The 13,933-nt window shown below is 39.0% G+C and overlaps 1 protein-coding gene across 1 annotated transcript; it reads left to right on the forward strand.

The window, feature by feature from the left end:
* The first annotated feature begins 11,642 nt into the window (after positions 1-11,642).
* Positions 11,643-12,866, forward strand: LOC129640170 (zinc finger protein 772-like). The gene has a single exon (XM_055565405.1). It carries the CDS (start codon positions 11,643-11,645, stop codon positions 12,864-12,866), a length of 1,224 nt encoding a protein of 407 aa, XP_055421380.1.
* Positions 12,867-13,933: the final 1,067 nt, after the last annotated feature.

A 13,933-nucleotide genomic window follows, 5' to 3' on the forward strand; every position in this document is an offset into this window, starting at 1 on the left:
ACGTGCATTCTTCCAAGATAAGAAACACTGGAAGAGATTTGGATGAAGAATCAAAAGGTTTTGGACCTGCTAACTTTGAAACGGTCATTAGACTGTAAAGTAGAAATGTCTAATAATCCTTTAGTTATGAGTCTGGAGTTCAAAGGAGAGCTCAAAGCTTAAGACTTCCATTTGAATCATCAGGTTTTATTGTGTCATCTGGAGTTACTGAACAGGATGAAATCACTCCATTCAGTAATTCTCAACCTGCTCACACATTCGACTCACTGAAGGAGATTTAAAATAAAATATTAAATATCTCCTCATCCCTGGTGGCTCAGATGGTAAAGCATTTGCCTACAATGTGGGAGACCCGGGTTCAATCTCTGGGTCAGGAAGATACCCTGGAGAAGGAAATGGCACCCCACTCCAGTACCCTTGCTAGAAAAATCCCATGGACGGAGGAGCCTAGTAGACTACAGTCCATGGGGTCACAAAGAGTCGGATACGACTAATAGACTTCACTTTCTTTCTTAGGAGCTTCCCTCATGGCTCAGATGGTAAAAAGCATCTGCTTGCAGTGTGGGAGACCCAGATTCGATCCCTGGGTCAGGAAGACCCTCTGGAGAAGGAAAATGCAACCCCCTCCAGTACTCTTGCCCAGAAAAATTCCATGGATGGAGGAGCCTCGTGGGCTACAGTCCATGTGATCACAAAGACTTGGACATGACTGAGGGACTTCATGTTTACTTTCATCTCCCCATCCCCAGACCAATTGAATCTGACTCTTGACAACTGAAATGGTGCAGAGAGAGGTCTGTGTACTCAGCTCTGGGGCACATCAAAATTTAGAGACTTGTAAAAGGTTTTCCCAGGTGGCTCAGTGGTAAAGAATTCACCTGCCAATGCAAGAGACACAGGAGACGTGGGTTTGATCCCTGGGTTGGGAAGATCCCCTGGAGGAGGAGATGGCAACCCATTCCAGTATTCTTGCCTGGAAAATCCCATGGACAGAGGAGCCTGGTGGGCTATAGTCCATGGGGTCACAAAGAATCAGACATGACTGAGCACAAGCATGAAAAAGCAGGTTACAACAGAGAAAGCTAGAAAACAAGTGGCCACCAAGGCAAGGGAAAATCAGGACAGTAGTGCAGTGTCTCATAATCCAAGAAAAAAAGCTTTTCAAGAAAGACAGATGAACTTGGTCAAGGTGAGGAATGACAGCTGACCCCTGGATTTGATAATATGGAGGCAGCTATAACAAATGGGTTTAGATAACACGTAGGGACTAAAGAGTTGGACACAACTTGAGTGACTGAACTGAACTGAGGGACTAAAGACTGACACCATGCATCCAAGAGAGTAGAAGATGAAGTAAAGAGAGCACGTAGTAACAGCAACTCTTCGTCTTATCCATCTATCAGGAGCTTTGCCCATTTTCAAGGCCCAGAAACCTCTTCTAATTTCACCAGACTATCTGGTGATAGAGGCCGAAATAGAGAGCAATCTCTCTATTGCTCAACTTCCACTTGTCCTTTTCTGTGAGATACCAATTTGAACTCCCATTATTTATGCTTTTTGTGGAGAAGGATCACATTTAATTAATCTTTCTATACTCTGCGATGAAGGAGTAATAGGTTCTCAGTAATTGGTGGCTCAAAATTAAGGAAAGAAAAAAGCTTTGAAATATGCTGAAAAAGCACCGAGTGTTACTGAAGTACCAAGTGAGCAGAGTTCTAATGTCACATATCAGAAAGGGAAGATGCTGAAATGCACTCAGCTGTGAAGTAAATGTGAAGTATTGTGAGATAAAGAAGGCAGAAGTAATCAAAGAGCTGGAAAAACAGTTTCCTTAATTATCTCTAATGTTATCTTCATTATTGAGCACTATGTAGCACTAAACGGCAGTTATGTGACAAGCCACTGACCCATGCACAGATGACAACAAACTATGCATCCTCCTCTTACCCATACACAGCTGCCAGGCCTCACCTGAACCACCAGCTCTGCCTATAAAAAGGTAATGAGCCAGAAAATGCTGAAGCTGTAGTTAAGGAGCTGCATGGTCATAATTTTTGTTTGTTCACATTTATTTTTTAATAATATGAATTTTACAACACAAAAAAAGTTTGTAAAATCTACCTAAGTTAGTTAGTGAAAAATAGCAACACAGAGGACACGGTGATCATTAATAAGTGCATATCTAATCACGAAAACATGATAGGTATTAGATTTTCATTGGCTCTGAATGTCAAAGAAGTGCTTACTATTTACAGAATTTTCTCTTTTAGTAAACTTCAGTCTACATCCATTCATTATACCCAATAACAATTTTCAGTTTAAACTTTTTGTAAATTAAATGTCTCAAATATGTGAACTGTACACAATAAAAAACTATCGCTAGGTTTTGCTTTCTAAGTCTTACAGGTCTTCATTGTCTCTTTTGAAGCCCCAAGGCACTAAGTCCCCCAAAGACCTTGAATACAATCTCCTCAGCTGCCATCTTTGATCTTTCTTCCCCCTAAACCAACAATCTTCCCCAAAAGTGATGAATAACCCCCAATATGTGGAGCAAATGTGATTTCCTTCATCTTCCTTTTAAAAGATAATATACGTGAAAACTGAGCCAGAAAAGGAATCCTTTTTTATCCCTCTGTGGAAAAAAATCACGAATGCATTTCTTATGAATGAGTTTCACACTCACACACAAAAAGTAACTGCTAACTAAAACTAGAAATGAAATTAGAATTGTCTTTCTCTAAAGCAAGATAAATATACACTACTTATTTCAACATATGTTTATTTGGAAGGATATGTTAAATCTGGTTAATGATTTAATTAAAGGGCTGTGTTTTCCAAATCAGAGCCACAAATTTGCCTTCTGGTATTTATCAGAATGTAGATAAAATTATATATTGCACAGCACAGTGTTTACTATATCTAGTGAAGAATAAAGGGGAAATTATTACTAATTAGAAATAGCTTTCAATGCTTAGACACATATCTATTATAGAGAGTATGGCTATTCCTAACAGAAAACATCCACAAAGCAAATAGAGATATTATTTTTAAAGCATTTTTTTTCCTGGTAAACCTTCTCATAAAAAGAAAATCTTAGGCTTCTGTGAAAAACAATATAAATCACTACCTCACAAAGATTTAAAATTTTTTCTGCTTTTATTAAATCTGTGTTTTTCTCATAATATGAAAAAATCACTAGTATATGTTGGAAAGCACTTGCTTTCTATCTAGTCTGGACTCAAAATCAATTGAGGAATCCCCCTAAAGCAAACTTGAAAGGTGGTGTTCATACAGCACCTTCTTGAACTTTCTCAGCAACATGACATTCATTACTCTATTAGGCAGTCTAATCCATTTTTTAAAATCTCTTAATTGTTAGAACATTCTAAAACAAATATCAATATCATGAGCCTGAGTTACAATTAAGGAAGATGGCACAGATGGCATTGACCTTCATCTCTTAATATGCTCCTCACTATAAGGAAATATCCTTAAATCCTTTGCTGTTAAGGAAGGTCTGGGGGCACCAAGATTCCTTTTAACGAGTCCTGAACCCAAAACTGCTGCTTGGTTGGCTGGTTTTTAATAACGTGACAGAAGGATAATTTATTAGAACCAATTCCATGAAAACTCATATAAAATGACCATTTTCTGAATGACCACCTGAGGACAAATGTACAACAGGAACCTCTGAGAAGGCACACAAGTAAGTTACTGATAGCAAGTCAGAAACTGGAGGGGGAAGGAACATTAATTTTTGAGTAAAAAAAAGGAAAGGGTGGGTGGAGAATGGAGTCCTGGACAAAGGAGAACAGCCACTGCTCCTTGCTCATTTCAGGGGTTGGACAACAGTGTGGAGCACACATGGTGGGGGGGGGGAGCTGCAAGACAACGCTATGACCAGCACCTTCTGCGTATTGACACAGCCGGCTGGCAAGTTGCAGGGTAGGAGCCACGTAGGACTGCCATTCACATAGGTAAACATCAGTTTTCACGAGGGTGTGCAAGCACACAGAGCCTATGGGCTCTCCTCCACGTCATCTAAATATAAACACAGAAGCACACATCTCCCACTACAAGTGGGAGGAGAGGCGTGGCCAGACACCTGTTGGCTCCGGTCCCAGATTCAGTGACTTCTCCCCAACAGTGGGTCTTGACCCACAATCCACACTTGCACAGATACAGAACTTGGCCAGGACATCTACCCAGCTGATTTGTTTCACTGTCTACTTCACCACTGCACCCAATCCTTAGCTTAGATTCACAATATATGTATGTGTGTGTGTTTGTGTATACATATTAATATATAGATTAGATATGCATGTGTATATATAGTGAATTAACAAGAATATTTATATATGTGGAGGCTTTATTTTACTTCAGACAAAGTAAAATGGCAACTGAATATTACATTTATATCTGCAATTTAAAATTGTTCCAAGGCATGTACAAATGGGACCAAGTATTTTCCAAAGGTCTTTTAAAGGTGATTGCTAAATTTTCTAGATTCCAAAGACTAAAATAATAATATGTTAAAGCAGAAACTATGGGAAAATCCAAGCTTATGGAAGAATCAAGTGTTTTAATTTCTGACTTTAGTAAATTAAACATTGGTGTTAAAAAAAATGTCCTCTCCCTGCTCTGATTTTGTTTTGGGAGGAGAGACTTATGCCATTACTTTCCTACATCATTGGGAGCATTATTCTTCCTGATATGTAAAGGGAAGGCTCTATGCACCCTACTTTATGCAATGTTGTCTGTCCAGTGTCTAGAAATGACTGTCCATAAATTTCAGCCAAAAATTCATAGGCAAATCAGGTCTACAGTGCTATCTCAGAGTTTGTATATAGGTATGAAGTTATATTATGCTAGACCATACATCTAGTAAGCTGGTATCTTTACTACTATCTGGTAAAACAAAGCAAACTAAGTCAAATTGTTTTCTGTATAAGAGCTCTAAGATTTTTGAAAGAATACAACTGATGTCCCCTGAAATCTTTACTCTTGGCTAAAAGATCAAAAAATACTGTTCCCTTTCCTTACATCATTGCTCTGGATTTCTTTCCCTGGGCTACACCTCAAATGAATTCAGAAAATACTGAACTGAACATCTTCTGTTCAGTAATACAGTGGGACTCTCCCCTCCTGTGACACTATTTAAAGGCAGCTAAGATGGCAGTGTATGGGCTATGACATTAAGCATTGCCAGATGTTTCGTGGTTTATATGCTGAGTCATCCCTGCAACTCATGTAAAAATTCTACATAGAAATGTACTCATATTAACTGAGCTGCAGTTCTAATAGGTCACAGTTCCAATGTGCCTTTAGAGGTCTCTATTTTCACGCCACATCACTGACAATCATGGCAAGTGACTGCCTAATTTATGTTCTGGGTCTGAGAAAATATTTCTGCTTTCTCTCAATGATCAGTGATGATTTCTTATCTTATAACTTCTAAAGTTATTTTTCTATTTCCCCTTATACACAGGACCTTGGCTAGGATCTACTTTTATATGAGTCAATGCTAATTTTCTAAATATGTTACTTTTTAGCTCTTAAAAGATGCCTTTAAAAGTCTCTTAGGACAAATGTCCTTGGAAAAAAATAGACATTTATTCTTTAAAACAATTTCTTTAGCTTATTCAAAGTGAAAACATATGTGCCAAAGTTAGTGATTTTTTTTTTGGTTGTATATTACATTAATATCCAAATGGCTGGAAAAGTAATAAGCCTCCTTAAAATTATACACCTTAGCTATATTAACTATAAATCTGATAGTTTCAAAATGATACCTGAAAAATTTTTAGAAAGTCCTTGATAAAGTTATTTATCATAAACTACTAAAAATACTGGTAGAAGTATGCTTTATCTTATCTCCTAACTACTTCACCTCTCTTCTACAAAGCAAGATGGTGGTTGTCTTATCTCTATCAAAAGAGTACAGAGTATAGACATTATATGATTTTAATATACCACAAAGTAGTCTGAGTAACTTTTTTAGATAAAAATATTTTCAAATCTTTATGTAAGTGTACTCAGTTCAAAATATGAGATTCATTTTCCTACAAGGTCAATTAAATATGCAATTAAAAGTTAAGCCCACATGTCTTCCTCCCATAGCTGTCAGAGTAAACTCTCTAGGGTCATCATGTCTCCACTGATTTGTACATCGTACAGAATCATTCATGCGAACTGTATTCCAAATGGCTTTAAAATATTAAAAGTTCCATTTTATAATTTCTTCTGCTCAGTAATCAGTGTGGTGAATCTCCTTCATCTTGATAAAGGTCACAAAGTTGTTTTATTCTTCAAAGTGCCTGATTTTGTGGGTTGTAGCAAGAAGACGGAGGAAAAGGGAGAACAGGTCATAAAAAAAAGAAACAGAGTGTAATCAGCACCAGCAAAGAGACAGGACGATATTTAGGAAAAACTATACAATTTTTCCCTCACTCTGAATATTTTTTTCCACTCTTTGACTACAACTTAATCAGATGTCTATTGTGCATGACTCAGCAGAAATGGGCAGGGGCGGGGGCAGAGAGGTGACAGAAATAAACGAATTTTGTCTGTATAACTTCAAACATTTAGGTTCAGGGGAATACAAATAATTTTTATTCAGAGTCAATATATTTAGAGAAGTTATGACCAAATCGAAAAAAATTTAATAGTTTCTCTCCTACCTTGTCACCTCCACAAAGTGAAAAAATGCCATGATTTGGGGGAGATCTGTAATAGAGAAAGTGTGAAAAGTGGAAAAGGACTATAAGGGATTAGAAATTAGCAAGAAAGGACCCAATCTGGAATGACCAATAGACAGGGCTACCAATCTAAGGGGTAGTTTCATTATCTTACTGTTGGTAAATGGTAAAGATTTAAAACAAACTCTGGTGTTGGATGAGTCAGTCCTAAATAAAACCTTCGATTCTAAGTTTAATCAGGCAAAATTTAGTAGAACTATAAGGATTAATTGAAAGTGGAACAAGGTAACACACGTATCTCAGAAACCATCAATTCAAAGAACTGGGAAAGGGATGTGCATAACCCAACACCAACCTTAAGCTAACACATCTATTATATGTGTACAGAGATGAGGTAAATAAAATTTATTTTCAAGCAGACACAGAAATCAACACAAACATGAATTAAAGCAAAAATAAAATTCCAAATTTCCACAAAACTACCACACAAGAATCACAAACAAAATACAGTAAAATAATATTAGAAAAATTAGTGTCAAAAAGGTAATGCATACAGAACACTACAACAAATATCTCAAAAAATAAATGCGTAATTTTAGGTAAAAGCGGAATTCAAAATGGAAATTGCCAAATTTTTATTTTTTAAGAAAAAAAATTATGAACCACACTACTACTACATTTCAAACCTAAGTGTTTCAGCTAAAGCAGTAATAAAAGAAAGATGTCTAGCTTCAGCTGCATTTACTAGGACACTAGAAGCCCTGAAATAAATGAACTGAGAAAAAGAATAAGAAAATAAAACACTCTAAATAGAAGAAATTATTAAGCCAAATGAGAAAAAAGAAATAAAACCATAAATTCAATTAAAAGATAAATAATTTTTTACAAGAATAATAAAAAAAGACTAAACTTTGTTTAGACGAGAAGGCAGGTGTAAACAAACAACATCAATAATGAAAATGGGTAACTATTAAGTAATCTATTTTTTAAGAATAGAGGGTTCCCTGGTGGCTAAAATACTAAAGAATCTGTTTGCAATGCAGGAGATCCAGGTTCAATCTCTGGGTCAGGAAGATCCCCTAGAGAATGGAGTGGATACCCACTCCAGTATTCTTGCCTGGAGAATTCCACAGACAGAGGAGCCTGGCTGGCTACACTTCATGGGGTTGCAAAGAATTGGACACTACTGAGCAAATAACACTTTCACTTCACGTTTATTAAAGATTAATTACCATAAGATCCAACAATCCCACTTCTGAGTATATATCCAGAAGAAACAAAAGCACTCTCTCAAAGAAATTTCTGCACTCGCATGTTTACTACAACACTACTCACAATAGCCAAGATATGGAAACATCCTAAATGTCAGTTCATAGATGAATAAAGAAAACGTGATATGGAATGAAATACTATTGAACCATATAAAAGAAAAAAGTCCTGCCACCTATAACAATATGGATGAGCCTAGAGTACCTTACGCTAAGTGAAACAAGACAGACACAGAAAGACAAATACTATAAATATTCCCTTATGTGAGGAATCTGAAAAAAGTTAAACTTATAGAAACAGTAAAATGGTGGTTGCCAGGGACTAGATAGTGGGAGAAGTTAGTCAAAGGGTCAAACTGTAAGTTAAAAGATGAAAAAGATCTTGGGATCCCAAGTACTACATTGTGACTTACTTAATATTACAGCATTATATACCTGAAATTTGCTAAGAGAAGATTTTAAGCACTTAAGAACTTAAGCACTCTTTTCTTTGGACACAAAAGCTGTAAAGAATAAAATGAAAGATTACTTGCAAAGGATCTGAATATCTATATAACCAATTCAAGAAAATTAACCAACAATTAGAACTAAAGCGACAATTCAAAAGTGTTTAAATACAAGCCTAAAGTTCAAGTGAAGAAAGGTCTCATGGTGTAGCAGTTTTGGTGTTCCTTTGCCTGTGTTTATTTTTTTCTTTTAGCGCCAGAACCTTACACTAGAGAGATGCCTTAAGAGACTGGGGAATGTGCTTTCTCCTTGCTGGACATAGTAGGATGCATAAAAGAAAAACTCTGAAAGTAGCCTTTGTAATGGAACCAACAACCAGAAGTTGAACTTCATACATCCAGTATCCAGCACACGGGAGAAACAACATCAATTAGCAGGTATGTGGGAAGTCTTCAGGAGCTACTTTATACTTTCTAACCTTCCTAGGACCTTCCTTTGGCCTGAGGTATATCATGACTAGTGTCTGTTCCAGAAACTGCCCCACTTATACCAGCAGATAGACTAAAGACCGTGTGGCTCTTATGCCAATGTTCTTAGCTGAGTCTAACTGACATTCTCTCTCTCTCCTGTTTCCTAGATGGAATCCTGAATGATACGAACCCACCAGGGATCCACTTTGCTTACCCCCTGGTGGTTTCAGTGTGACCATGACCCAGCTCCTGTGGAAAAGATCTACAATCTACTGCAGTTTTCCAAAAGTTTCTGTTTCCCATGGACAGTATGGACTCTACGTGAGCTAGCTGAAATGGATTTCACCAGCCTCAACATCACCTCACCTTGGAACTGCCTGCCGCACACATATACGGTTGGTTGGTTTTCCCAAAGAAATTTGAGATCCAGATTTTTATGTAGAACCATCTTATCTCTTATCAGCTTTATTCGTTTATAATTGAAAGAGAATAAACTGCACTTACTTAAATTGTAAGAACAGTTAAGGTAATGAATACATCATTACCCACAAAAGTTTTCTCATGCTCCTTAATGATCTCTTCCTCTTGTCCCTCCCTAATGCACATGCAACTATTGATTTGTTTTATTTCATAATTTATTAGTTTGTTTTATCTAGAATTTTATATAAATGTAATCAGTATGAGTTTTGGTTTTTTCCCCCCTACCTTCTATCAGAAACCATAATTGTTTCATTATTATTTTCTGTTTGGGGGACTATCCATATGTTATTCCTTTTTGCTGCTGAGTATTATTTCCCTGTGTGTGAATGTTATACAGTTGTTTATCCGTCAATTATTAACGAACATTTAGGTCATTTCCAGGTTCTGTCTATTAAAAATAAAGCTTATTAGAAGCAAAAAAAGGAAAAAAAGTATCTGTAATGACTTCACAGAGGCAGTTTCCTTGCAAAAGAAAGGCAGGTCCTCAAGAACAAAACCTCACCACTCTTACTACCTCCATGGTCTCTCTCTCTCTCTCTCTCTCTCTCACACACACACACACACACACGCACACACTTTCATACTCAGTCATGTCCGACTGTTTTTCACCCCATGGACTGCAGCCCACCAGGCTCCACTGTCCATGGGATGCTCCAGGCAAGAATACTGGAGCGGGTTGCCATGCTCTCCTCCAGGGGATCTTCCCAACCCAGGGATCAAACCCATATCTTTTATGTCTCCTGCACTGGCAGGTGGGTTCTTTACCTCTAGTGCCACCTGGGAAGCCCATGAGACCTACCTACTAAACCTTTTTTAAAGCTTATGTCAAATGTATAAAGTTTGTTTCAAAATATAGAAGAGAAACTAGATAATTCCTAATTTTCTGAGTTTAGCAATGATTGCGACCCCCTAGGCAGAAAAGCACAAGAAAGTGAAAAGGTATATTAAACAGTTATATATATATATAGAGAGAGAGAAGCAAGAATTCTAAATAGAATATTGGCAAATCATAATCAACAAATAATAATTACATCATTTCCAATGGTTTAATCTCAAAACTGCAAAGACAGCACAATTAAAGAAAATTTACCAACAAGGTGAATCCACCAAAATAATCTGTCTAAATGAATGGTGACTCAGATGGTAAAGAATCTGCCTCCAATAAGGAAGACCCTAGTTGGATCCCTGGGTCAGAAAGATCCCCTGGAGGAGGGCATGGCAACCCACTCCAGTATTCTTGCCTGGAGAATCCCATGGACGGAGGAGCCTGGCAGGCTACACTCCATGGGGTCACAGAGAGTCGGACACGACTGTGAGACTAAGCGACTAAGCACAGCAGGGCACTACTGAGTGATATCCAGCAATCATGTATGATTAAAAGAACTTTCATAAATATATAGCATACACCTATATCAAATATACGTACAGTATAACATGCACAGTCTAGAATAATGTACATTCAATTCAGAAATTTAAAAAGTTATCTCTTATCACCACTGCTCATCAATATTGTCCTCAAGGTTCTAGCCACTGCAATAAAACCAGAGAAAAAAGAGGAGAATGGACACAAAAGCTGTAAACTATGAAATGAAATATTACTTGCCAAGGATCTGATCATCTATATAACCAACTCAAGAGAATCAACCAACAATTAGAACTAAAGCGAGAATTCAAAAGTGCCTAAAAACAAGCTACACACACACATACATTTAATGGTAACATTGTATAGCAATGTACGTGTAAAAAAAAAAAAGTTAATTCATAATATCAACACATTTTCGAGCGCAGGAAGGGCTGAAAACAAGACCATCAAATTTGAAATGGAGGCACCTGGATGGACGTAAACAAAGCTGAGAACTATGAATTTTAAAACCGCCTCAAGTCACCTTCACAGCAGAAGCCTTCTTTCCGCTCTCCAATCGAAGGAAGTTAGCCACTCCCGGACTAGGAAAAACATATCTTTACGAGGGCATCTGGGCGGGACTTCCAGCCTCAAAGCATTTGCACACCCTCGTTTTTAGTTCCGGTTGACTCGGAAGTGCAGGACGGAAGCTACTTCTCTGCCGGCGCCTTCGCACCACACCGAGCAGAGCACCATTTTGTGACTGGGACCTACCTCCACAATCCGGATTTACCTCTGTGCTTTGCAAACTCTGTGCTGCCCCACTCCCAGGTTAGTGTTAAGTGAGACTCCGTACCCCTGCCAGTGAGGCAGACGACCGTGCCTGTTCCCTGGCGCCTACTCAGGCTTGCCCACTCAGTGCTTTGGTACTTTGACAATGGCGGACGCTGCACCACACACGGACTCCCTCAGAAGCATTGTGACCTTTGAGGATGTATTCATACACTTTACCAGAGAGGAGTGGGACCTGCTCACTGAGAGTCAAAAACGCCTGTACCTTAAGACGATGGTGAACAACTTTTCACTGGTAATGTCAGTGGGACTTGAAAGTTCCAGATATCGTTTAATTTCTCCACCAGAGCCAGAGAGCGCACCCGAGGTTCCTGCCAGGATAGGCATAGCTGCGGCAGTGGCAGAGGTAAGCCAGGAAAGCCCTGTCCCTAGTCCTGGCCATAGTGTGGAGGATAGAGATGACTCTTCCATTTCTATAAAAATAGCAGATGTGCGAAGTCTGCAGGTGGCGCCTTCCATCCAAAAGAGCCCCCTATGCGACACGTGTAATCCAGTCTTCAATGGCGTTTTTCAGCCAGCTGGGCAGCCGGAAACCTCTTCTGAGGAGCAGCCATATACGTGTGGATCATGTGGAAGAGCTTTCCCACTCGGTGTAAGCCTCGACCAGATGCAGAGGTGGCAGAGTGGAGAGGCAGTCACTAGAAGGGAAAGGGACCAGGCCTCCTCTGTGAATTGCCACAGATGCCAAGGGTCAGGGACGGCCTGTACCTGTGAGAAGGGCGAGGAAGACATGTCAGCCAGTTCTGGAGTTGTGCAGCACCGTGGCACTCAAAATGGGGAGAATCCAGGCACGAGTGCTGAGTGTAAGGAGACCTTTCCCACTGGACAAAGGGATCACCCATGCAGTGGAAGCGAGGGAGCTTGTAACCATCAAGAAGAACGTGTCCAGCAGCAGGAAATCTATGTTCGAGAAAGGTCCTATGAATGCAACACATGTGGGAGTGTCTTCGACTGTAGAGACACATTTAATAATCACCAGGAAGTCCACACTAGAGAGAGGTTACGTGAGTGTGATGTATGCGGGAAATCCTTTACACGCAGTTGCTATGTTAAAATACACAAAAGGCTTCATACTGGAATAAGGCCTTTTGTGTGCAATGAATGCGGAAAAACATACATCTGTAAGTCCCACCTTAGTCTCCACAAGAAAAGTCACACCAAAGAAAGCCTGAGAAGACAAAACATTGTAGGAAATGTGTTGCTGATACCAGTCTTGGTTAACGCGAGAGAAGTCACACAGGAGCAAGGCCTTAGGCATTCAGCAAATGGGGGAGAGCCTAAAGAAGACTCTCCCACCTCTGGCCAGTGAAAGTTCAAGTGAAGAAAGGTCTCACGGTGTAGCAGTTTTGGTGTTCCTTTGCCTGTGTTTATTTTTTTCTTTTAGCACCAGAACCTTACACTAGAGAGAGGCCTTAAGAGACTGGGGAATGTGCTTTCTCCTTGCTGTACATAGTAGGATGCATAAAAGAAAAACTTTGAAAGTAGCCTTTGTAGTGGAACCAACAACCAGAAGTTGAACTTCATGTATCCAGCACACGGGAGAGACAACATCAATTAGCAGGTATGTGGGAAGTCTTCAGGAGCTACTTTATAGTTTCTAACCTCCCTAGGACCTTCCCTTGGCGTGAGGTATATCATGGCTAATGTCTGTTCCAGAAACTGCCCCACTTATACCAGCAGATAGACTAAAGACCGTGTGGCTCTTATGCCAATGTTCTTAGCTGAGTCTAACTGACATTCTCTCTCCTATTTCCTAGATGGAATCCTGAATGATACGAACCCACCAGGGATCCACTTTGCTTACCCCCTGGTGGTTTCAGTGTGACCATGACCCAGCTCCTGTGGAAAAGATCTACAATCTACTGCAGTTTTCCAAAAGTTTCTGTTTCCCATGGACAGTATGGACTCTACGTGAGCTAGCTGAAATGGATTTCACCAGCCTCAACATCACCTCACCTTGGAACTGCCTGCCACACACATTTACGGTTGGTTGGTTTTCCCAAAGAAATTCGAGATCCAGATTTTTATGTAGAACCATCTTATCTCTTATCAGCTTTATTCGTTTATAATTGAAAGAGAATAAACTGCACTTACTTAAATTGTAAGAACAGTTAAGGTAATGAATACATCATTACCCACAAAAGTTTTCTCATGCTCCTTAATGATCTCTTCCTCTTGTCCCTCCCTAATGCACATGCAACTATTGATTTGTTTTATTTCATAATTTATTAGTTTGCTTTATCTAGAATTTTATATAAATGTAATCAGTATGAGTTTTGGTTTTTTCCCCCCTACCTTCTATCAGAAACCATAATTGTTTCATTATTATTTACTGTTTGGGGGACTATCCATATGTTATTCCTTTTTGCTGCTGAG

The sequence above is a fragment of the Bubalus kerabau genome, chromosome X (assembly GCF_029407905.1).
Source record: "Bubalus kerabau isolate K-KA32 ecotype Philippines breed swamp buffalo chromosome X, PCC_UOA_SB_1v2, whole genome shotgun sequence".
Lineage (NCBI taxonomy): Eukaryota > Metazoa > Chordata > Mammalia > Artiodactyla > Bovidae > Bubalus > Bubalus kerabau.

What these genes read in the sequence shown, in the direction of transcription:
- LOC129640170 (XM_055565405.1), top strand. Translation starts at nt 11,643, where the DNA reads ATGGCGGACGCTGCACCACACACGGACTCCCTCAGAAGCATTGTGACC.